Source organism: Pinus tabuliformis, chromosome 9 (assembly GCF_031772625.1).
Source record: "Pinus tabuliformis cultivar Carrire ecotype Pingquan chromosome 9, CPIR1, whole genome shotgun sequence".
Classification (NCBI taxonomy): Eukaryota; Viridiplantae; Streptophyta; class Pinopsida; order Pinales; family Pinaceae; genus Pinus; species Pinus tabuliformis.
The window spans coordinates 967,148,193-967,174,236 of NC_142307.1; the positions used below are offsets into that span (position 1 = coordinate 967,148,193).

At 39.6% G+C, this 26,044-nt stretch overlaps 1 protein-coding gene across 5 annotated transcripts in view; it reads left to right on the forward strand.

Moving 5' to 3' along the window:
• The first annotated feature begins 230 nt into the window (after positions 1-230).
• The window catches only part of LOC149151947 (SGNH hydrolase-type esterase superfamily protein), a 153,744-nt gene continuing 127,930 nt past the window's right edge, over positions 231-26,044 (forward strand). For 2 of the 5 annotated variants that reach the window (XM_089439591.1, XM_089439593.1), the window contains exon 1: positions 16,677-16,836. In XM_089439591.1, coding sequence (XP_089295717.1) covers positions 16,726-16,836 — 111 coding nt within the window. In that variant the 5' untranslated portion in view covers positions 16,677-16,725. Of the gene's footprint in view, positions 422-449; positions 776-16,676; positions 16,837-26,044 lie in introns of those variants that run through there. The other 3 variants (XM_089439590.1, XM_089439589.1, XM_089439592.1) reach the window with 3 other exon arrangements.

Genomic DNA, 26,044 nt, shown 5'->3' on the forward strand with positions numbered 1-26,044 from the left:
TTGATGTCATGCCAATATAACTCCAGCATTCAGTAGAAGCAGACTGTCTCAAACACAAGGATCCATGGGTGGTTGTTTATCACACAGAAAATACAACTAATCGTTCATCACAATTTCACAACTACCCAAAAAAAAAATGATTTTTTAATGTTTTTTCTTACGCGAAGTATAACTCCAGCATCCCGTAAAAGCAGACAGTCTCTCAAACATAAGGATCCATGGGTGGTTGTTAATTTAGGATTGCAATGATATCCACTCAGCTATTTCAAAATCTGCATATGTCAATATCATTTATAACCATGACAAAGTAATCTGATAAGTCAAACAGAACCTGTCAAGATCGTGACAACGTAACCTCAGAGGTGAGACACCAGCTTTTGGAGCGAAGTAGGTGCCATTCACTTATCAGAGGACGAACCAAGTAACTAACATCGCCCCACGCATTTATTGTTGAGCTGTGTTTCTTTTATTGTCTACCTGAAAACTTTTTTGATGGTGCTCATTGATACGGAAATCTCTCTTCTTGTACTTGCACATATATATTATATATATATAAACATATTTTCCCAAGAACTCAGTGTGCATTTGGACCTGTACATCCTCGATCGTGGCCAGCTTTCAACTCCGAAAGCTGAGCTTGGATTCACAGCAGAAAGGAGAGAAAATGATCGGACCACGTCGGCCATTGTTTGTGCTGTTTGGTTCCTCCATTGTGCAGTACAGCTTTGCCAATGGTGGCTGGGGAGCTCATCTTGCTGACATCTACGCACGCAAGGTACACACCACTACCATTATACCACATAAACCCTTACAGTAATGCTGTGGATTGTAATAAGTCTATCTTTCATATTATTAAGTATTTACCCATTTGGAAACAAATAATTTTAAGTACACTTCCCTTTTCAAAGTGTGGGATGAGCCCTCATCTATTTTAGAGGACATATATGATAGCATGTACCTGGTAGGTATGCTACTCAATTTTTGCTTATGATCGGTTTGCATTGTTGAGCAACAAATAACCCCATTGAATCAGTAACGCAGGGGAAAACAAACAATAGCTGAATGCTAAGCGCTCCAAAGCCAAACGACAACACTCACTAAATCTGCTCAAACCCTGCGTAGTCATAGGTCTTCCATTAATCTCTTCATTAAATCATAAATCTTTTCTCTTACAGTTTCTCTGCCGCCCCTCAAAGAACAATCTGGTCCATGGATCAGAGATCTCTGGTCTATTTTTATCTACTGTTCACTAAACCTACATGCCAAAAATCAGATCTCTAATAATGGCTTTTAACAGCCTGCCAATTTTTATGCTAGCTCTAAGTATAGCGAGTGCTTATATATCAAATCTGTTTTTATTAGAAAGCTATGATTTTCTGGTTCAATCTTGAAGACAAAATAAATCGTTTGGGGAATTGTTCCAGCATCTTAGGGTTAAACCTTTTTAATTTGCTCTACCATTTCCATCACCAACATGGCATCAACCGTAGTCAGGGTTTTCCATTTGACTAGGTATTATTTCTCTGATCCTCACCGGAAACCTGATCAGGAGATCCAGTTCGCATTTCCATTCCCATTCTCGTATTGAAACTCTGTTTAGCACATTATTAATCAAATTTACATGTATGATATACGCACGGAAGGGGTGGGTGGGTTGACCTTTCTTATCCCCCAAAACTTTGTAGCCCCGTTTCTTCTTCCATTTCCTTCTACCTATTTTTGGTAACATAAATTGCAGACACCTTTATTTCCAATGTTTCTTCTATTGCTTTGCTGAATTTTCAGACCCATTGCCTACTCTGGTGTTGGTAGATTAAAAGATTAAGAAACCACAACCAGAGAGAGGAGAAAGACTCAATGGACAATATGCTCAAGCATTTATATTATTGCGCTTCAAGAAATTGCAAAAGGTGTCTCCCGTTTATAGGATCGGAACCTGATAATACGTGTGCCACAACCCAATGGTTTTATAAAGCTATGATAAAAAACCATGGGCATAACATCTCTCTATATTTACGTATGAACCTTAATGATCGACCCACAAATATTTATCGTTGATAACTTTTAGCGTTGCCCCTTAACAACACAGTAAATTATCCAGGACTTCACCTGCAATCAACGTCCAACAGATTTCTACTCTCTCTTACTGTGCGCTTCAATGTGTATGCAGAACTCCTCCTAAAATTTCCTCAACTCTTGCAGTGTATGAGATCCATGCTTATAAGACTGCAGCTCCTGTATGAGGCTGACAACTGTCCTGGAGCTGCAAGGCTTGGCACTTCTCTTCCAAGCCATTTGATCCTGGTCTTGATAAATACCTTACTCAAGGATCACATGTTGCCACTTCGTCTTAAGGCAATGTGGAGAAGGGTTTTCATCATGTCCACCTTGAATCATTATTTGTTGGGCTTTTAACAGGATTGACCCAAATCAATTTTGCTGACAATTTTTGAGATCCATTCTTATAACACTTTGGCACTGTATGAGATCCATGCTTATAAGACTGCAGCTCCTGTATGAGGCAGACAACTGTTCTGGAGCTCCAAAGCTTGGCACTTCCCTTCTAAGCCATTTGATCCTGGTCTTGATTTACCTTACTCAAGGATCACATGTTGCCACTTCATCTTGGGGCAATGTGGAGAAGGGTCTTCATCAGGTCCACCTTGAATCAATATTTGTTGGGTTTTTAACTGGATTAACCCAAATCAATTTCGCTGACAGTTTTTGGAAATGTTTTGGTTTGCAAATGAACACATGATAAATTTTGGTTTAGTAATTTTGCACACTTAGTAAAAGAGAAAGCCCAGTCCAGGTTTAGTACACCCAAGTTGGGAAAACCCTTGGGAAGAAAAATGTTGGTGCCACACAACTAGAGGATGTTCGAGAGCCTAGGCGGAGACATATTCTCTGGAGTCATGACAGGTGGTATAAGAGTAGAATGACAGTACATTGGATGGGAATTGTAGAGATCTTCCGACTGCAGTTCAAAATGGAGAAGGGTGCCACATGTAGCCATTCCAAAGGGAAATTCATAGGTTTTGTTGGAAGGTGTGATCTAAGAGATATGTTGGATTATGATTATTGTTCTCATTCATTTGATGCATTATGTATGAGGATTGGTGCCTTGGGAGGAAAGCAAGGCAGGAACATGCACAGGTTGTATATTGTGGACTTGAAGATCAATGGAAGGATGGTCCAAGCACTTGTGGATGTAGGTGCATCATACAATTTCATGGGGACTGATGCAACAAAGGAATTGGGGTTGAAGTCTACTGCCAGTAAGGCTGCGGTGAAAACAGTAAATTCTAAAGTGAAGGTAGCCAGTGGGATTGCCTCATCGATCAAGTTATGGGTGGGTGAGTGTAGTGGATGTACAGATTTCATGATAATGCAGATGCATGATTTTGAGGTGATATTGGGGCAAGAATTTTTGAGGAGGAACAAGGTCGTTCTGATACCTTGGTTGGATCAGTTGATTATCTTTGGTGAGCAAAGGACGTGTGTTGTGCACACGATAGCACGAAAACTAGGAGGAAAGGTGCAATTTGTGTCTGCATTTGAGCATGAAGAGGGCAACATCACACCTAGGATCGCAACTATATTCTACACTGTTTAGAGGATGAAGAGGATGGAGCGAGGATGCTTATTCCACTGGAGCTTTCTGACCTGTTGGATGATTATGCTGACTGGATGTCAGATGAGTTATCAAAAATGCTACCACCTAGGTGCATTGTTGAACATTGTATAGTGCTAGAGGCTAGACTGTAACCACTGCCAAGACCATTGGGTCCAAAGTTTGGGGAGTTGAGACGTAAGTTGATCGAGTTGATTGATGCACATTTCATGTGTCCTTTGAGGTCCCCATATGGTGCTTCGGTTCTATTCCCGATGAAGGACATAGAAGAGTTGAGGATGTGCCTTGATGATAGAGCTTTGAACAAGCAAATAGTGAAGAATAACTATCCACTACCACTTGCATTAGATTGTTTTGATAGTTCGGCGAAAGCCAAGGTGTTCATGAAGTTGGACCTGAGATAGGGGTGCCATCAGGTTCAGATTGCAAAAGGGGATGAGGCGAAGATGACCATGGTGATGAGGTATGGGGGTTTTGAGTTTCTGGTGATGCCTTTTGTCCTATGTAATGCCCTGACTACCTTTTGCACATTGATGAACAACATTCTTCGTCCCTTCTTGGACAAGTTCGTATAAATATATTTTGATGACATTGTTGTGTATAGCAAGAACATGGAGGAACATAAGAAGCATTTGATAGAAGTCTTTAAGGCACTGAGGGAGCATCAATTGTACTTGAAGAAGTCAAAGTGCCTTTTTGCATAGGAGGATATACCATTCCTTGCCCATGTAATGGGTCATGGATGTATTCACACAGATGTCGCGAAGATTGAGTGATCAAGGAGTCTTCCTTGGGATGGTCAACTATTATAGGAGGTTTGTTGAGCGCTTTTCCAAGATTGCTGCACCCCTCATTGAGTTGTTAAAGGAGAGGACATGGTGATGGACAAAGAAGAGCATGCATGTGTTTGAGGAGTTAAAATGCAAGATTGCATCGGCTCCTGTACTGAAGTTGCCAAACTTTGAGCAACCATTTGAGATGTAGATATATGCTTTGAATTTTACCATTGGAGAAATTTTGACACACGAGGGGTACCCGATAACTTTTGAGAGCAGGAAGTTACAAGATTGAGAGAGGAGATACCTTGTTCATGAAAGGAGATGTTGTGCATGGTCTATGGGTAGGGAGGCATTACTTGTTGGGAAAGCCATTTGTGGTCAAGATAGAGAACATTTTGATGGGCTATTTCATAACTCAGTCTAAGTTATCTCTCAAATAGGCATGTTGGTAGGATTTCTTGGCGGAGTTTGACACGACCATTGAGTACATTCCAGGCTGACTCAATAGTATGGAAGATGTCTTTAGTAGGAAGGAACAACTTACAATACTTGACGAGGAGGAGTTGCCTACATCAGATGGGAGTTAGATTTAGATTTTGGAGGAGTTGGAGAGTAGGATTCATTATGGGTTATGGTGGATCCAACTATGAAAAACATTATGACGCAGGTGAAGGAAGGCAAGACAAAGAAGTTTGCAGTTTGCAAAGGGCTCTTGAATTTTGGGGAGCACATCTATTTGTCTAGGATAGCTACTCCTTGAAAGGAGATCTTGAAGGAATGTGATGACTCGCCTTGGGTTGGCCACCCAAGATAGCGTAGAAAATTGGTATTGTTGGAGAGAGGATACTTTTGGGTACGTATGAGGAAAGACATTGCAGAGTATGTCCAAAGTGTTGGAAATAATACTAAGAGGGGGGGTGAATTAGTATTAGTCAAGTCAATAATTCTTTTCTTTTCATACTCAAATTTATATACGCTACTTCAATGAAGGTAACTCGCATGTACACGCAACTGTGTTTAAGGAAACCAGCGTATATCCAACAAACTTATGATTCAGTTAATTCATCATATGTTGATCTTTAATTTGTGCATCAGTACTTTATTAAACATTAAACAGTAACCATGTGCAGTTAATAACAGAATGAACCATCACACATAAGCAACACACATGAACACCAAGATTTAAGGTGGAAACCCAATGTGGGTGAAAACCACCTACTACTGTCGTCTCTGTCTTCTTTTAATAATAAGAAAATTTGTTTACAACATTGTACTGGTGCAGACTCATACTAGTACGCAGGCTTCTACCTGCAGAAGGTTACTACCTTCTCTCATTCTCCAGCTTCTACTGGAAAGGAGATACAACACCCTAGCTCTTGTACTAGACGATATGTTTATTAGTACGTAGGCGCCGACCTACAGAAGGCTACAACCTTCTCTCTTCCTCCAGGGACCACGTTTCATAAATTTTCAGATTGAATGCTCCTGGTACACAACAATACACATGAAGGCCTGGTTTCATCCAATTTTCATACTGGACCCATTATCAACATTGAAGCTGAAAATCAATCACCATTGCACTACAACCATCAAATACATCTGCATTAACCAATCATTGAAACTCAATCATAAATCTCTGAATCACCCACAACTGAATCACTGAAAGCCCATCGTCACTGAAGCAAATCACAATCAATCAATTTGAACATTCAGTATACTGTCATCAAACTACAGTCACTAGAACACAGAGCAGAACCCAGAATTCTGTAACAACAGCCAGATCCAACTGTAACTTCAAATATCGTATTACATAATGTATACGTTACGTAGATGTGTTGAACTAGCGTGTATACGCGCTTTTATCAAAGCCAACTAGCGTATATGTCTGTAAATATTAATTCATAATTTTGCAGCTATTCCAGACTTCAGTCATACCCAGATCATAACATTTACAGAACAACACATGCGTTAGTATTCAGATCTAGACTATACATGATCAAACCATATAATGATAATTCATTTCAAGCCTTAAGATCCCGATCCATCATTAGATCTTATCCCTCATCAACTGCTAAGGTTCATCCTTGGTTCAGATCAAACAAAGCACCATAAGCCGATAACCTGCATACTAGATCTCACACTTCATCAGATATTCAATACTTGCACCCCTTGGCCTAATGATCTTCTCCTCCTTATATAGTTTTAGGCCTTTCTCAATACCATGGACCAAAACCACTTTGGACCAAATACCTAGGGTCAATACCTCGAACCAAATACCTTGGACCAATACCATGGATCAAAATACCTTGGACCAAATACCTCAGACCAAAAACTTAGTTTTTTAAGATATACGCGCTTTTCCTTCTGTGAAAGTGCGTGTGTATGTATACGCTACTTGTGTTCAGTGAACCTATGTGTATACGCAGCTTGGTCAAGGTGAACCTGCATATACCTCTCTTTCTTCATTCTTTGTAGTCTGATCTGTAATTCTTTGTTGTTAACCTGCTGCACTGTGAATTGTCATATGAGAGAGTTGCCATTGTACATTACTTCTGAACTGATTCCTGCATTTTGTCACATCTGTAAACACAACTGCCATGCATTCTGTCACATCTGATATCTCTTTTGTAGATTCATCTAGTTACCATATACAAGTGAGTTGTTCTACTACAAGTGGGTTGCCATCAAGTACAACACATGCATCATAATGCCAACAATCTCCCCCTTTGGACTTGATGGCAACCATGTTGGTGTTGATTATCGCAAGCTGTAGAAACTGTTAGAGATAACAAGCAACACCAAAATACTCTCCCCCTTTGACATCAAGGGCAAAGGGCGGACCAGGATATTCTCCCCCTTTGATATCAAGGGCAAAGGGTTGACCAAAAAGAAGACTTTCATATCTGAATAGCTGAATATAAACATTGATCATGCTCCCCCTAAGCACATGCTGAATTTTCTGATTAAACTCCCCCTTTGTACATGCTGAGATGCACTATATCATCCATGCTCCCCCTGAGCACATGCAGAGTCTGCAAATATTTTCCAAAAGAATAACATGACTCTATCACTCGACTAAGTGACTTTGACCTTCTTATCATCAAAGACTCATACATATATCAATCTCCCAACCAAGTGGGGATATACTGAATTTGACTCATCCTCCCAACCAAGTGGGGATATACATGATTGAAATATATCAATTATTACATCATCCTTCCCATGCATAGTGGGGTTACAAATTACATCATATGATCAAAAGGGACTCATCAAAAGACTACAACAGACAGAGACAAATTATTACATCATGGGTCTTTATATGACCTTTACATCGAATGATATACATGACATTTATAACAGAGACCAAATATCTAAACAAGACCATGATAGTCATCAGCAACTATCATACACCATGTATGATCTGCTCCATAAGCATCTGTCAACAACATCCAGACCAGCAACCTGTATATGTCCATCATTAGTTCCCAATATATGACAGTGTAAATATCATCAACCTGTGAGAAAGTATGTCTGCATATAGATATCAACTCATCCTCTTGATCTCATCAAGATCAACTTGCTTCGTTTCCTTAGTAGAAAGAGCCTTATCATAACCTTCCATGAATCAACTCAACATATGTCATATCTCCAAGCAGTAACACAAAATCAGTCACACCATATCATATGTGAAAACACCATAGTCATCACATTATGATTTTTCACAAGAACCCATAATATATCTACCATGTGTCATTACTAAGGAACATCCCACATCTGATAAGCATCAACCATGATAATTAACATATGTGAGTATCAACTTATCATCATAAGGTAAGAACTCATCATCATTATGTGTCTAGGTAAGCCATGTCTTTGAATATCCATGTCTTCAAATAGCTATGTCTTCATGTGACCTGCGATAACACCATTCTCTTGGCCAACCAACAATATTTATAAATATGCAACTTAAGTAATCATCCTTGTATCCAGCATACTGTATATCCATCAAAGAGATAGCAATATGTATCTAGTAAATCATGAGCTCATGGTCATTTGTCAAGATTTCTTGATATCATCAACAACAACAATCCTCAACCATGTGAGAGCCAAGAACTATAGGAATCTTGCATCATATCTGCACCATATGAACTTTATGCATCTTTGAAGACATGATGTCAGCAGCATAAAAGAAATAAATGGCTCATCATCAAATAATGAAGTTGTGTACTCAAGCTTTGTACTTCTCCTTGTCCTTATGAAGATCATCATGTAAGCAACATATATGTACTATATGCATCATCAAAAGTCATTTACAATCATCCATAAATCTGATCTGAATACCAACTTATGCGATCCCAAATATCATCTGAGATTTTATCATGGGCAACTCATAACCGTAACATAGCAAGCCATATAAGCATTATCATCATTGATTAGGTACCAAAGACTTCAACTATTAATGCCAACATAGCATGTTCTCCCCCTGAACTGGTTCCACCTGTTCACTGTCAGATTTGATCATTGCATATATCAGTAAGAAGTATCAAGGCATCATCATCAATCAGATATACATCAAGTTATCAACAACTTGTGAGGATCAAAACACTTCTAAGTAACATCCACACACTGTAGTCATCTACGACAGAAAAGGTAACTAATAATTGTCTGAATCATATCACATTAGTTTTTCTGAGACTGTCCCACAACATTTTTCTCAAACTACATACACGCCATTGTGCAGCTTCGAACTAGCGTATATACGCGACTTGTCTTCATGAAACTTGCGTATGAGATTTAGAACATTGAAGTTTCATATTTCCGGCTTCCCCTGAGTCTGTCATGTCTATACACTGTGCCATGCCACATTTTTCTGACTGTACTTCCTTCTTCTTCCATATATTTGAGTGTGATGATGTTTTCTCCTTTTGGTATGGTGCCCGAAATTTTCTCCTGCACTCCTTTGCTATATGTCCAAACTTGTTACATGCATAACATCTTACATGTTTCATATTTCTTCTATAGCAGTCAATGGCTTTGTGACCAAACATATTGCAAGAAAAACAATATCCCTTAAAGTACCTGGAAGTTGATGATCTTGAACTATTCTACTTCCGCATCTCACTGCAACATGTCCAAGATTATGACATATAAAACATTCAACATTATTCATTTGAGGAAATAACCAACTATCACTTCCATAGTTAGGAGTAAAAGATTTTCTTTGAAGAATTTTTTTCCTTGGTTGTTGATGGGATTGACCTCTCATCTCCTTGTTGAGCATTTTAGATTTTGCATTAGAGTTCTTTGCCTCACTTTGTGAGCTAGATTCACCTTCATGAAAACCAAGACCAGTTTTGATGGCAGGAGACCTTTGACTACTGAGAATATCATCCAAAATCTTAGTACTATTTTGAAATCATAAAAGCTTATTCATTTCTCCTAATTTACCTTTTAGGATATTTACCTCAACTTGATATTTCTCTTCCTTTTCAAGATACTGTTTCTTCATGATTTCTTCAACGTTTCTTCCTTCTTCCATCTATTGCCTTAATTCAAGAACTTCGTTTTCTTGTTCTTCAAGAGCTTGAAGTAGTTCTTTATTCTGCTTATCTGATTTTTCAAGATCTTCTTTTAGAGAGAGGATCTTAGCTTCAAGACTTTCATAGTAATTGGATCTATCTTTGAGTTTCTTGATTGTTGTGCTCCTTTTATTTACTTCATTTCTTAATGATGTCACTTCATCTTGTAGCTTTTGACATTGATCTTCCTTTTCCTTGTTTCCTTCCTCTAGTTGAGCTTTTAGTTTGGTAGCTTCTTCTTTGAAGGCACACTCCCTTTTGTCCAATAGATCTTGTTGATCTCTAATTTTGTCTGTGAGCCTTTTAAATTCTGCCTCTATTTGATATCTTTCTCTCTCACCCATAAGAGCAAATTCAGTTGTTTCGCTATCACTTTCATCATCTTCAAATGGACAGAGAAATGTATCACCAGAGGATAACAAATTCATACCTGATAGTTCTTTTGTTTGTTCATCTTCATTCTGAGGTGATTCTGAATCTGAAGAGTTGCTTCCACATAATCCCCAATCAACTCTCCCACTGTCATAGTTCCTTTGAGATGTCTTCTTCTTCTGAGACGCTTTCTTCTTTAGCTTCTTTCCCATTGTTCTACGGATCTCCTTCAAGCGATCAAGCTTCTACCAAAGGACTTGCTTCGATACCAATTGTTGGAAATAATACTGAGAGGGGGGGTGAATCAGTGTTAGTCAAGTCAATAATCTTTTTCTTTTCATACTCAAATTTATATACGCTACTTCAATGAAGGTAACTCGCGTGTACACGCAACTGTGTTTAAGGAAACCAGCGTATATCCAGAAAACTTATGATTCAGTTAATTCATCAAACAATGATTTTTAATCTATGCATCAGTACTTTATTAAACATTAAACAGTAACCATGTGCAGTTAATAACAGAATGAACCATCACACATAAGCAACACACATGAACACCAAGATTTAAGGTGGAAACCCAATGTGGGTGAAAACCACCTGCTGCTGTCGTCTCTGTCTTCTTTTAATAATAAGAAAATCTATTTACAACATTGTACTGGTGCAGACTCATACTAGTACGCAGGCTTCTACCTGCAGAAGGTTACTACCTTCTCTCGTTCTCCAGCTTCTACTGGAAGGGAGCTACAACCCCCTAGCTCTTGTACTAGCCGATATGTTTACTAGTACGTAGGTGCCGACCTACAGAAGGCTACAACCTTCTCTCTTCCTCCAGGGACCACGTTTCATAAATTTTCAGACTGGATGCTCCTGGTACACAACAATACACATGAAGGCCTCGTTTCATCCAATTTTCATACTGGACCCATTATCAACATTGAAGCTCAAAATCAATCACCATTGCACTACAACCATCAAATACATCTGCATTAACCAATCATTGAAACTCAATCATAAATCTCTGAATCACCCACAACTGAATCACTGAAAGCCCATCGTCACTGAAGCAAATCACAATCAATCAATCTGAACATTCAGTATACTGTCATCAAACTACAGTCACTAGAACACAGAGCAGAACCCAGAATTCTGCAACAACAGCCAGATCCAACTGTAACTTCAAATATCATATTACATAATGTATACGCTACTTAGATGTGTTGAACTAGCGTGTATACGCGCTTTTATCAAAGCCAACTAGCGTATATGTCTGCAAATATTAATTCATAATTTTGCAGCTATTCCAGACTTCAGTCATACCCAGATCATAACATTTACAGAACAACACATGTGTCAGTATTCAGATCTAGACTATACATGATCAAACCATATAATGATAATTCATTTCAAGCCTTAAGATCCCGATCCATCATTAGATCTTATCCTTCATCAATCGTTAAGCTTCATCCTTGGTTCTGATCAAACAAAGCTCCATAAGCCGATAACCTGCATACTAGATCTCACGCTTCATAAGATATTCAATACTTGCACCCCTTGGCCTAATGATCTCCTCCTCCTTATATAGTTTTAGGCCTTTTTCAATACCATGGACCAAAACCACTTAGGACCAATACCTTGGACCAAATACTTAGGGTCAATACCTCGGACCAAATACCTTGGACCAATACCATGGATCAAAATACCTTGGACGAAATACCTCGGACCAAAAACTTAGTTTTCCAAAATATACGCGTTTTTCCTTCTGTGAAAGTGCGTCTGTACGTATATGCTACTTGTGTTCAGTGAACCTGCGTGTATACGCAGCTTGGTCAAGGTGAACTTGCGTATACCTCTCTTTCTTCATTCTTTGTAGTTTGATCTATAATTCTTTGCTGTTAACCTACTGCAATGTGAACTGTCATCTGAGAGAGTTGCCATTGTACATTACTTTTGAACTGATTCCTGCATTTTGTCACATCTGTAAACACAACTGCCATGCATTCTGTCACATCTGATATCTCTTCTGTAGATTCATCTAGTTACCATATACAAGTGAGTTGTTCTGCTACAAGTGGGTTGCCATCAAGTACAACACATGCATCATAATGCCAACACAAAGTTGTATCGCGTGTCAATAGGACAAGCCTGACACTAGAAAGCAAGTTGGTGTATTGTAGCCTTTGCCGATTCGAGAGAGGTTGTGGTAAAGTGTTTTTATGGACATCATTACACAACAATTGGTATCACAGGGGTACAATGGGATTATGGTTGTGGTTGACTATTTTTCCAAGTATGCTATCTCCATTCTAGTGAAGGTGCCTTGTGGAGCAGAGGAGGTGACAAAGTTGTTTTTTAGGTACGTTGTAAAGCATTGGAGTCTTCAATTGAGCATTGTGTCAGACAGAGGTACGAGGTTCAATGGGAAGTTTTGGACATCTTTGTTCAAGCTTGTTGGTATGACATTGTTGCATATTTCTAACTTTCATTCACAAACAGATGGGAAGACAGAGCACATGAATGGTCCATTGGAGGACTGCTTTAGACACTTTGTGAGAGCTGATCAAATAGATTGGCCATATTTGTTGGATGCAACACAATTCAGTTACAACTTGTAGAAAAGTTCAACAACGAGTTATAGTCCATTCGAGTTGACTAATGGGCAACTGCCCACGATGCCACATTTGGTGATGTAGGGCTATTATGGGAGGAGTCCATCAACCCTGGGGTTCATGAAGAGTTGGCAGGAGATGGTGGAGTTGGCTTGAGTGCACTTGACTAGTGCAGTTGACAGGATGAAGGAATGGGTAGATTGTGAGAGATTTGATGCAAAGTTCAACATTGGGGACTTGGTTCTCGTCAGGTTGAGTAGGGAGAAGTTCACGTTGCTGACAGGGATGGATAAGTCATTGATTTAGAGGTTTAAGTGCTCATTCAAGGTACTTGAGAAGATTGGAGAAATCACATACAGGTTGGAGCTACCATTTCACTTAAAGGTTCATCATTCTATCTTCCATATTAGTCAGTTGAGACCATGTCAAATTAACATGGATGACCTGAGAAGAGTAAGGCATCACGTGCACCAGCATTGATTTTTTATCGATTAGAGGTGTAGGTTGGGAACTTGGCAGACATGATTGTAGGGTTGGCAAAAATCAACATCATGAGTACTTTGTCCGATGGAAGGATGCTCCAAATAAAGAAAATGGTTGCTAGATGAAGGAATTGTTGTGGAAGTGGGCACAAAAGATTCATGAATTTGAGGAGAAACATCATGGGTTGCCAACATCGAGATTGTTGAGGGCGGCAATGACTTAGAATGGGGTAGGATGTAACATCCCTAGAGCCCAAGGTCAGCTTGTGCCCAAGAGACTTGTGACATCACACGACATTCCATTGGCGAAAACGACACCCAAGGCGCTTGGTCCACATAATAGACGATTTTGAGGTGCCACACCAAGTTGCAATGTGATAAGCGCGGTTGCGTGGCATGGGCACAACCAACGTTCAATTAATTGGGATCTTGTATGAGAGTGCGCGGGGTCGAGTGACCCAAAGTGGGGGTTTCCTCTATCGTGTGAGTGCGGGTGGGCAATGTGATGAGGTGGAGTGACCGACATGACAACATGGTTGGTGCAAAAACATGGAACAGGGAATGAGCGGTTGTTTGGTTTGGTGTGACATGATGGGTGTGTTGGCCTGAGAAAGCGAGCGGATAAGGCGAATGATAGGTGTGTCAACATGATCGAGTGGAAGATGACATAGATGTGGTCTAATCTCTCTTCTATGAGGTTGACATATACATATTTAATTTTTATTTTTAGGGTTATTGGAAATTCTTTACTGTTTTTAATGTTTTCAAGTTTTTTTATATAAATATATATTTTTTAATTTTTTTCAAAAATCAATATATTATTGAAATCAGGGTGTGGTTTATAAGATATTTAAAAATAATTGAGTAAATAAGAGTCGGTAGATGACTTAATGATATTTTCAATGAAGACATGAGTGAAAGAATGAAAATATAGAAGGTAGATGATTTAATGTTATTTTCAATGAAGACATGAGTGAAAGAATGAAAATATAGAAGGTAGATGACTTAATGTTATTTTCAATGAAGACATGAGTGAAAGAATGAAAATATGGATGAGACGAAATTAAGCATAGATGCAAAAATGGAATATCTACCTCAATGCCTGTGCCGCAAATAGCAAAGAGCTAAAGAATTTTGTTATGGAGAAGTTTAGCAAACGTGTATGGGGAAAATAGTTGGATAAAAAGAAGAAGTACTACATTGAGGAATTCAACCCTACGTGTGATCTCCAACAAAAAGAGTACATTGGAGCTAACATTCTGTGGAGGGCAAAGGTTCTTATTGTTCAATTAAGAGCCAACTGACATCAACTTCGGTGTGAAACAGGACGGTGGAAAAGGCCTAAAGAAGTTTGGGAAGAATGAGTATGTACATTTTGCACGTCTGGGGCAGTGGAATCGGAAAAACATTTCATTTTGGAATATGATGGGTTCAAAGTCATCAGAGAAAGTTCTGGGAATCTGTTAGCATCGGTTTTTTGACATTGTCTTTTTAGCAAGGGGATTGTTAGAAGGTTGGGCTAACTCATCATCACTTTGTATAAGGCGAAAAATCATAAAATCTAGATAATTAGAATGTTTAAACTCATTTTTTTTATACTGCTAAATTCATATTAAGAAACACATTTTAAATAACAAAAAAAACTACAATTTTACTAAAAAAGCTAAAAAGAATTTATATTACCAAATTTCAATTAAAAAAAGCCAAAATGTTAAAAAGTTAGTGTGGCCTCTCTAAATCACTTAATATTAGCGAATCTTGTATTCAAATGATGTTTTGCCATCCCTTTTTTAATCACAAATAAAACAAGGGCTACATAGTAATTTATATTACCAAATTTCAATTAAAAATGCCAAAATGTTAAAAGTTAGCGTGGCCCTTCTAAATCACTTATATTAGCAAATTTCATATTCAAATGCTGATTTGCCATCCCTTTTTTATCACAAATAAAACAAGGGCTACATAGTAGCTAGTACCCGCGGGCCCTTAGCTTAAATATAACTTAATTAAACAAAAAAAATAAAAACCAAAGATTTCATCACAAAAATAAAACAACTAGTAAAGTATTGTATTGTTGAATGTTATCACCAAAAATTAAGAAATGAGATTAACTAATATTGTTTATATTAACATATATATATATATATATATATAATTGTTTATAATTAAATTGATCAAAATATGTTTTTAATATAATAATAAGTCATTTTAAATTGAAAAAATTGTGGAAAAATTATAATTCGGGAAATATAAATAATAGAAAATAGAAAAAGAAAAATCAAAAAATTAAATAAAAAGGAAATAAACTAAACAACCCACAATAAGACCTCAAACTATTACTTCTGTAATTTTCAAACTGTTTTTCTATTTCAAAAGATTTTCAAACTATTTTTCCATTTCAAAGCTCATGCCAATGTATTTACCACTTCCATTTATCCTCACATTACAAATTCTCAACATTAAATAAATTAAATGACACGATGACTATTAATATTTATTAATCATTAATTTATATAACTTACTAACTAGCAATTTAACACCTATTAATTTATATAACTTACTAACTATTTATGTGAAAATGACAATTTCACACTTACCCCATTTTTTTTAAATACTTTATGTCATGCCAATATAACACCAGCATTCAGTAAATGCAGACTGTCTCAAACACAAGGACCCATGGGTGGTTGTTTATCACACAGAAAATACAACTAATCATTAATCACAATTTTACAACTACCCAAAAATATGAATTTTTAATGGTTCTTTTTACGCGAAGTATAACTCCAGCATCCCGTAAAAGCAGACCGTCTCTCAAACATAAGGATCCAGGGTGATTATTAATTTAGGATTTCAATGATATCCACTCAGCTATTTCAAAATCTGCATATGTCAATATCATTTATAACCATGACAAAGTAATCTTATAAGTCAAACAGAACCTGTCAAGATTTTGACAACATAACCTCAGAGGTGAGACACCAGCTTTTGGAGTGAAGTAGGTGCCATTCACTTATCAGAGGACGAACCAAGTAACTAACATCGCTCCACACATTTATTGTTGAGCTGTGTTTCTTTTATTGTCTACCTGAAAACTTTTTTGATGGTGCTCATTGATATGGAAATATCTCTTCTTGTACTTGCACGTATATATTATATATATAAACATATTTTCCCAAGAACTCAGTGTGCATTTGGACCTGTACATCCTCGATTATCGCCAGCTTTCAACTCTGAAAGCTGAGCTTGGATTCACAGCAGAAAGGAGAGAAAATGGTCAGACCACGTCGGCCACTGTTTGTGCTGTGTGGTTCCTCCATTGTGCAGTACAGCTTTGCCAATGGTGGTTGGGGAGCTCATCTTGCTGACATCTATGCACGCAAGGTACACACCACTACCATTATACCACATAAACCCTTACAATAATGCTGTGGATTGTAATTAGTCTACGTTTCAGATTATTAAGTATTTACCCATTTGGAAACAAATAATTTTAAGCACACTTCCCTTTTCAAAGTGTGGGATGAGCCCTCATCTATTTAAAGGACATATATGATAGCATGTACCTGGTAGGTATGCTACTCAATTTTTGCTTATGATCGGTTTGCATTGTTGAGCAACAAATAATCCCATTGAATCAGTAATGCAGGGAAAAGCAAACAATAGCAGAATACTAAGCACTCCAAAGCCAAAAGACAACACTCAATAAATCTGCTCAAAGCCTCAAACCCTGCGGAGTCATAGGTCTTCCATTAATCTCTTCATTAAATCATAAATCTTTTCTCTTACATTTTCTCTGCCGCCCCTCAAAGAACAATCTGGTCCATTGATCAGAGATCTCTGGTCTATTTTTATCTACTGTTCACTAAACCTACATGCCAAAAATCAGATCTCTAATAATGGCTTTTAACAGCCTGCCAATTTTTATGCTAGCTCTAAGTATAGCGAGTGCTTATATATCAAATCTGTTTTTATTAGAAAGCTATGATTTTCTGGTTCAATCTTGAAGACAAAATAAATCGTTTGGGGAATTGTTCCAACATCTTAGGGTTAAACCTTTTTAATTTGCTCTACCATTTCCATCACTAACATGGCATCAACCATAGTTGGGGTTTTCGATTTGACTAGGTATTGTTTCTCTGATCCTCACCAAAAACCTGATCAGGAGACCTAGTTCGCATTTCCATTCCCATTCTCGTATTGACACTCTGTTTAGCACATTATTAATCAAATTTACATGTATGATATACGCACGGAAGGGGTGGGTGGGTTGACCTCTCTTATCCCCCAAAACTTTGTAGCCCCGTTTCTTCTTCCATTTCCTTCTACCTATTTTTGGTAACATAAATTGCAGACACCTTTATTTCCAATATTTCTTCTATTGCTTTTCTGAATTTTCACAGACCCATTGCCTACTCTGGTGTTGGTAGATTAAAAGATTAAGGAACCACAACCGGAGAGAGGAGAAAGACTCAATGGAAAATATGCTCAAGCATTTATATTATTGCGCTTCAAGAAATTGCAAAAGGTGTCTCCCGTTTATAGGATCAGAACCTGATAATATGTGTGTCACAACCCAATGGTTTTATAATGCTATAATAAAAAACCATGGGCATAACATCTCTCTATATTTACGTATGAACCTTAATGATTGACCCACAAATATTTATTGTTGATAACCTTTAGCATTGCCCCTTAACAACACAGTAAATTATCCAGGACTTCACCTGCAATCAACATCCAACAGATTTCTACTCTCTCTTACTGTGCGCTGCAATATGTATGCAGAACTCCTCCTAAAATCTCTTGAGCTCTTGCATTGTATGAGATCCATGCTTATAAGACTGCAGCTCCTTTATGAGGCTGACAACTGTCCTGGAGCTGCAAGGCTTGGCACTTCCCTTCCAAGCCATTTGATCCTGGTCTTGATAAATACCTTACTCAAGGATCACATGTTGCCACTTCGTCTTAGGGCAATGTGGAGAAGGGTTTTCATCATGTCCACCTTGAATCATTATTTGTTGGGTTTTTAACAGGATTGACCCAAATCAATTTTGCTGACAATTTTTGAGATCCATGCTTATAACACTTTGGCACTGTATGAGATCCATGCTTATAAGACTGCAGCTCCTGTATGAGGCAGACAACTGTTCTGCAGCTCCAAAGCTTGGCACTTCCCTCCTAAGCCATTTGATCCTGGTCTTGATTTACCTTACTCAAGGATCACATGTTGCCACTTCATCTTGGGGCAATGTGGAGAAGGGTCTTCATCAGGTCCACCTTGAATCAATATTTGTTAGGTTTTTAACTGGATTAACCCAAATCAATTTCGCTGACAGTTTTTGGATATGTTTTGGTTTGCAAATGAACACATGATTAATTTTGGTTTAGTAGTTTTGCACGCTTAGTAAAAGAGAAAGCCCAGTCCAGGTTTAGTACACCCAAGTTAGGAAAGCCCTTGGGAAGAAAAATGTTGGTGCCACATGACTAGAGGATGTTCGAGAGCCTAGGTGGAGACATATTCTCTGGAGTCATGACAGGTGGTATAAGAGTAGAATGACAGTACATTGGATGGGAATTGTAGAGATCTCCCGACTGCAGTTCAAAATGGAGAAGGGTGCCATATGTAGCCATTCCAAAGGGAAATTCATAGGTTTTGTTGGAAGGTGCGATCCAAGAGATATGTTGGATTATGGTTATTGTTCTCATTCATTTGATGCATTATGTGTGAGGATTGGTGCCTTGGGAGGAAAGCAAGGCAGGAACATGCACAGGTTGTATATTGTGGACTTGAAGATCAATGGAAGTATGGTCCAAGCACTTGTGGATGTAGGTGCATCATACAATTTCATGGGGATCGATGCAACAAAGGAATTGGGGTTGAAGTGTACTGCAAGTAAGGCTGCGGTGAAAGCAGTAAATTCTAAAGTGAAGGTAGCCAGTGGGATTGCCTCATTGATCAGGATATGGGTGGGTGAGTGTAGTGGATGTACAGATTTCATGATAATGCAGATGCATGATTTTGAGGTGATATTGGGGCAAGAATTTTTGAGGAGGAACAGGGTCGTTCTGATACCTTGGTTGGATCAGTTGATTATCTTTGGTAAGCATAGGACGTGTGTTGTGCACACGATAGCACGAAAACTAGGAGGAAAGGTGCAACTTGTGTCTGCATTGAGCATGAAGAGGGCAACATCACACCTAGGATCATAACTATATTCTGCAGTGTTTAGAGGTTGAAGAGGATGGAGCGAGGATGCTTATTCCGCTGGAGCTTTTTGACCCGTTGGATGATTATGCGACTAGATGTCAGATGAGTTATTGAAAGTGCTACCACCTAGGTGCATTGTTGACCATTGTATAGTGCTAGAGCCTAAACTGTAACCATTGCCAAGAGCTCCCTATCAGTTGTTGGGTTCAAAGTTTGGGGAGTTGAGACGTAAGTTGATCGAGTTGATTAATGCACATTTCATGTGTCCTTTGAGGTCCCCATATGGTGCTTTGGTTCTATTCCCGATGAAGGACGTAGAAGAGTTGAGGATGTGCCTTGATTATAGAGCTTTGAACAAGCAAATAGTGAAGAATAACTATCCACTACCACTTGCATTAGATTGTTTTGATAGCTTGGCAAAAGCCAATGTGTTCACGAAGTTGGACCTGAGATAGGGGTGCCATCCGGTTCAGATTGCAAAAGGGGATGAGGCGAAGATGACCATGGTGATGAGGTATGGGGGTTTTGAGTTTTTGGTGATGCCTTTTGGCCTATGTAATGCCTTGACTACCTTTTGCACATTGATGAACGACATTCTTCATCCCTTCTTGGACAAGTTCGTATCAATATATTTTGATGACATCGTTGTGTATAGCAAGAACATGGAGGAACATAAGAAGTATTTGATAGAAGTCTTTAAGGCACTGAGGGATCACCAATTGTACTTGAAGAAGTCAAAGTGCCTTTTTGCACAGGAGGATATACCATTCCTTGCCCATGTAATGGGTCATGGATGTATTCACACGGATATCGCGAAGGTTGAGTGATCAAGGAGTCTTCCTTGGGATGGTAAACTATTATAGGAGGTTTGTTGAGTGCTTTTCCAAGATTGCTGCACCCCTCATTGAGTTGTTAAAGGAGAGGACATGGTGATGGACAAAGAAGAGCATGCATGTGTTTGAGGAGTTAAAATGCAAGATTGCATTGACTCCTGTACTGAAGTTGCCAAACTTTGAGCAACCATTCGAGATGTAGATATATGCTTTGAATTTTACCATTGGAGAAATTTTGACACACGAGGGGTACCCGATAACTTTCGAGAGCAGGAAGTTATAGGATCGAGAGAGGAGATACCTTGTTCATGAAAGGAGATGACCACTATTGTGCATTGTCTATGGGTAGGGAGGCATTACCTGTTGGGAAAGCCATTTTTGGTCAAGATAGAGAACATTTTGATAGGCTATTTCATGACTCAGTCTAAGTTATCTCTCAAATAGGCATGTTGGTAGGATTTCTTGGCGGAGTTTGACACGACCATTGAGTACATTCCAGGCTAACTCAATACTATGGAAGATGTCTTTAGTAGGAAGGAATAACTTACAATACTTGACGAGGAGGAGTTGCCTACATCAGATGGGAGTTAGATTTAGATTTTGGAGGAGTTGGAGAGTAGGATTCATTATGGGTTATGGTGGATCCAACTATGAAAAATTTTATGAAGCAGGTGAAGGAAGGCAAGACAAAGAAGTTTGCAGTTTGCAAAGGGCTCTTGAATTTTGGCGAGTGCATCTATGTGCCTAGGATAGGTACTCCTTGAAAGGAGATCTTGAAGGAATGTCATGACTTGCCTTGGGTTGGCCACCCAAGATAGCGTAGAAAATTGGTGTTGTTGGAGAGAGGATACTTTTGGGTACGTATGAGGAAAGACATTGCAGAGTATGTCCAAAGTTGTATCGCGTGTCAATAGGACAAGCTCGACACTAGAAAGCAAGTTGGTGTATTGTAGGCTTTGTCGATTCGAGAGAGGTTGTGGTCAAGTGTTTTTATGGACATCATTACACAACAATTGGTATCACAAGGGTACAATGGGATTATGGTTGTGGTTGACTATTTTTCCAAGTATGCTATCTCCATTCTAGTGAAGGTGCCTTGTGGAGCAGAGGAGGTGACAACGCTGTTTTTTAGGTATATTGTAAAGCATTGGGGTCTTCTATTGAGCATTGTGTCAGACAGAGGTACGAGGTTCAATGGGAAGTTTTGGACATCTTTGTTCAAGCTTGTTGGTATGACATTGTTGCATAGTTCTAACTCTCATTCACAAACAGATGGGAAGACAAAGCACATGAATGGTCCATTGGAGGACTGCTTTAGACACTTTGTGAGAGCTGATGGAATAGATTGGCCAGATTTGTTGGATGCAACACAATTTAGTTACAACTTGCAGAAAAGTTCAACAACGAGTTATAGTCCATTCGAGTTGACTAATGGGCAACTGCCCACGATGCCACATTTGGTGATGTAGGGCTATTATGGGAGGAGTCCATCAACCTTGGGGTTCATGAAGAGTTGGTAGGAGATGGTGGAGTTGGCTTGAGTGCACTTGACTAGTGTAGTTGACAAGATGAAGGAATGGGTAGATCGTGAGAGATTTGATGCAAAGTTCAACATTGGGGACTTGGTTCTCGTCAGGTTGAGCAGGGAGAAGTTCACGTTGTTGACAGGGATGGATAAGTCACTGATTTAGAGGTTGGAGTGCTCGTTCAAGGTACTTGAGAAGATTGGAGAAGTCACATACAGGTTGGAGCTGCCATTTCACTTAAAGGTTCATAATTCTATCTTCCATATTAGTCAGTTGAGACCATGTCGAATTAACATGGATGACTTGAGAAGAGTAAGGCATCACGTGCACCAGCGTTAATTTTTTATCGATTAGAGGTGTAGGTTGGGAACTTGGCAGACATGATTGTAGGGTTGGAAAAAATAAATGTCATGAGTACTTTGTCCGATGGAAGGATGCTCCAAATAAAGAACATGGTTGCTAGATGAAGGAATTGTTGTGGAAGTGGGCACAAAAGATCCATGAATTTGAGGAGAAACATCATGGGTTGCCCACATCGAGATTGTTGAGGGCGGTTTAGAGTGGGGTAGGATATAACATCCCTAGAGCCCAAGGTCAGCTTGTGCCCGAGAGACTTGTGACGTCGCACGACATTCCATTGGCAAAAACGACACCCAAGGCACTTGGTCCACACAATAGACAATTTTGAGGTGCCACACCAAGTTGCAATGTGATAGGCACAGTCGCATGGCATGGGCACAACCAACATTCAATTAATTGGGATCTTGTATGAGAGTGCGCAGGGTTGAGGGACCCAAATTTGGGGTTTCCTCTATCGTGTGAGTGCGGGTGGGCAATGTGATAAGGTGGAGTGACCGACATGACGACATGGTTGGTGCAAAAACATGGAACAAGGAATGAGCGGTCGTTTGGTTTGGTGTGACATGATGGGTGTGTTGGCTTGAGAAAGCGAGCGGATAAGGCGAATGGTAGGCGTGTCAGCTTGATCGAGTGGAAGATCAAATGTTGCATGCAAAAGATGGAGGGGCGCATTGGCCCAGTCTACCCAACTGACATGTTGGTTGGTAAAGCACGTGCGACGAGTATATATAGTGGATAGTTAAAAGTGGAGGGAGAATGAACAACAAAGTCACATAATTGCAGAGTGAGATGAGTAATACAAAGTGCATGAATAACGCAACAGAGCTAAAACAAAGGGTCAAACTGAGAGAGTTGAGGCCGCATCTACTTGGCAAGGGCAAGGTGTGCGGGCTTTGTGTCTTGGGGGTGTTTTACTATAGGTTAGTCAAGGTGTTGCATGATTGTTCAAACAAAACCAAATTCAGGGTTTGGTAAAATTTAGGGTTTGTGACAGGTTCGAATTTGGGGTTTGTCCAAAGAGAGGACGAGTTTTTGGTTTGGCCTGGTTTTGCCATAAATGTAAAATCTTGGGGGTTGTTTTCCTTGTAAAAGTTTGCTAATACTTAATATATGAATTGGCTATTAGGCTGGTGAGCTGCCCACTCTATCTGTTGTCTTTTGCATATGTTTTGGTTTGCAAATGAACACATGATAAATTTTGGTTAAGTAATAATTCTGCACATTTAACTTAAGAGAAAGTTTAGTCCATGTTTAGTATACCCAAATTGGGCAAGCCCTTGGGAAGAAAAACGTTGGTGCTACACGGCTAGAGGATGTCCGGGAGCTTGGGCCGAAAAGAATTCTCTAGAGTTGTGATAATGCCCCTTGCTACACTGCATTTTTTTTTAAATATCTCCTTATTTTATGTTATGAAAAGAACAACTCTCATCTTTGGCTTTGTTACAAATTTCTTTCTTACTCTTTGGATTAATAACTGATCTAAGATACTTATGGGTAAAAAACCCACAACAGTTATTTGGCAATGTTATCACAAAATCTAGCACCTTATTGCAAAGCCTTTCACAAAGTATTAAGACTATGTAATGTCCCTTCTCAAAACCATTATTAACAAGGTGCTGCCACCCAATTATGCACATTTTTGACTAAGGTAGAGGACCCCACACTTTTGACTTAGGGACTTAGGGGCCAATTCGACTTTATTTAGCAGCGAGTGGAATGTGGGGGCCACCCACATGGGAGTTCGAATTAGCCATTCGATATGCTTGGAAGGAAAATCAAATGGATGGATGGAGGGGCCCACATGAGGCTAAGGAGGCCCAAGGAGCTATAAGGAGAGATCAACCCTCATTTTGTCTTTCATCTTTGACATTTGCAAACAAACACACATCTGTTCACTTTGTTGTTTAGCGAGTCTATTGACTGTTTAGCCACAAGTCTCTCACGCGAGAGATTCAACCTCTAGTTCGGGGGACCATTTGTGCCTGCCCTAGGGAGGCTATTCTACAGGAGTTTTCAGGAGTTCCGGGGTAGTGACACACATCAGCAACCAACGTAGAGAAGGGAGTGCATATTTCTGGGCAGCCAGGAATCATGCAGAGGGAGTTTTGAACCAGCAAGGATCACATAGCTTGTCGGGAGGTCAGGGAGTTGAGGTAGCAGCATTGGACAGGCATTTTCACTGAAGCTTTCAGCCAACTGAACCAACATTCCAACAATTCGAACTGTTGGGCTGAGGGACAGCGCAGAGGCCACACAACAGATTTTCGTGGTACTTGGGAGTAGCTGAGTTGGGCCAAGAGATCATTCGGGGAGGTAGGGATTTGATAACACGGGTGAACTCAGCATTTTGGAGGAGTTTTCAGGTGGATCTACCGGCAGTTTCCAACAAGTCGAAATTGGTAGCTAGAGCTGAGGTGAGGCTCCAAGGGGGTCGAAAATCAAAAGTCCAAACCAACTAAAATACCTTTTGGGTTTTTCTGGGTTTTGGCCAAGGAGTCCGGGGTTAAAAGCATATAAATTTCTAGGTAGTTTTAGTGCACCTTCCAGCCATTCAAACTTCAGTAGAGCAGTAGTTTTCTGGGCAGCGCAATGCAGATTGGTGTAGCAGTTGGGCAGCCTTCAGCTCAGCCATTTTCCTACTTGGGTTTGGTCCTGCTTGTCCTTTGAGACAAGCCCAGGTGCACCATTCCATCATCTATTGTATTTGACTTGCAGAAATATAATAAAATGGCTCAGAAGTTCTCCATTTGCAGCTTTTATATGGGTGTTTGCTAAATATTTTTTTTTTTGTAATTTACTGCATGTATTATTTGCTTGTTATCACTTGTATTCCTATTTAGGATCATTACAGTGGTATCAGAGCCTAGTTGTTGGCTTAGCTGTGGGGATTGTCTCCTATGAGAGAAGGGGACTAGCAAAACATCTCCTGCCGAGATAAAGGTATAGGAGCAGAGAAAGGGAGTTAGAGATTACTCCAAAGACAGAGGACAGGGGGAAAGTAGTAGCAGAAGAGGAGGAAATGGCAAAACCCAAGAGCAGGGAAGAGATGGCTTTTGACAACCTTTTGAGAGCCCTGAGTGACTTGGCCAAGGGACAGAAAGACATGCTGGAAGAGATCAAGTCGCAAAACAGAGAGAGGACCATGCCTAGAGGGTTTCTGTGTGGGGAAACTTTTGGGGCCTCTCAGCCATTCGATCACCCCTCACCAGCAGCGCAACGCCCTTTAGTCAGTGTGCCAACTCGTGCCACACTACCTTCCTTCGTGCTAGTGGCACAAATCGAGCCTGCAAGGGAGGAAGAACCCCCTCAGATGGGAGATTACTTCAGAGAGTGGTAGTCTATGGATGAAGACTTTAAAGAAGCCCTCTCCTTCAGAGATTACTGCAAGCTCAAGCAGAGTGAGAAGAACAAGGGGTATGGAGGACAAGGGACCCAGAACTACGAGCTGCAGAGAACCATAGGGAGGATGTATTTCCCTACTTTCGATGGCACTACCAAGTGCATGACCAGGGCTTGGGTTGAGAAGATGGACACCTACTTCTAGCTCAACCGAATGACAGAGCAGAAAGCCATTAAGATGGCCACACTGCACATGAAGGGGGAAGCCCATGATTGGTGGTTTCATGGTTTGACCACCCTAGGGCATGCCCACATAGTTTCTT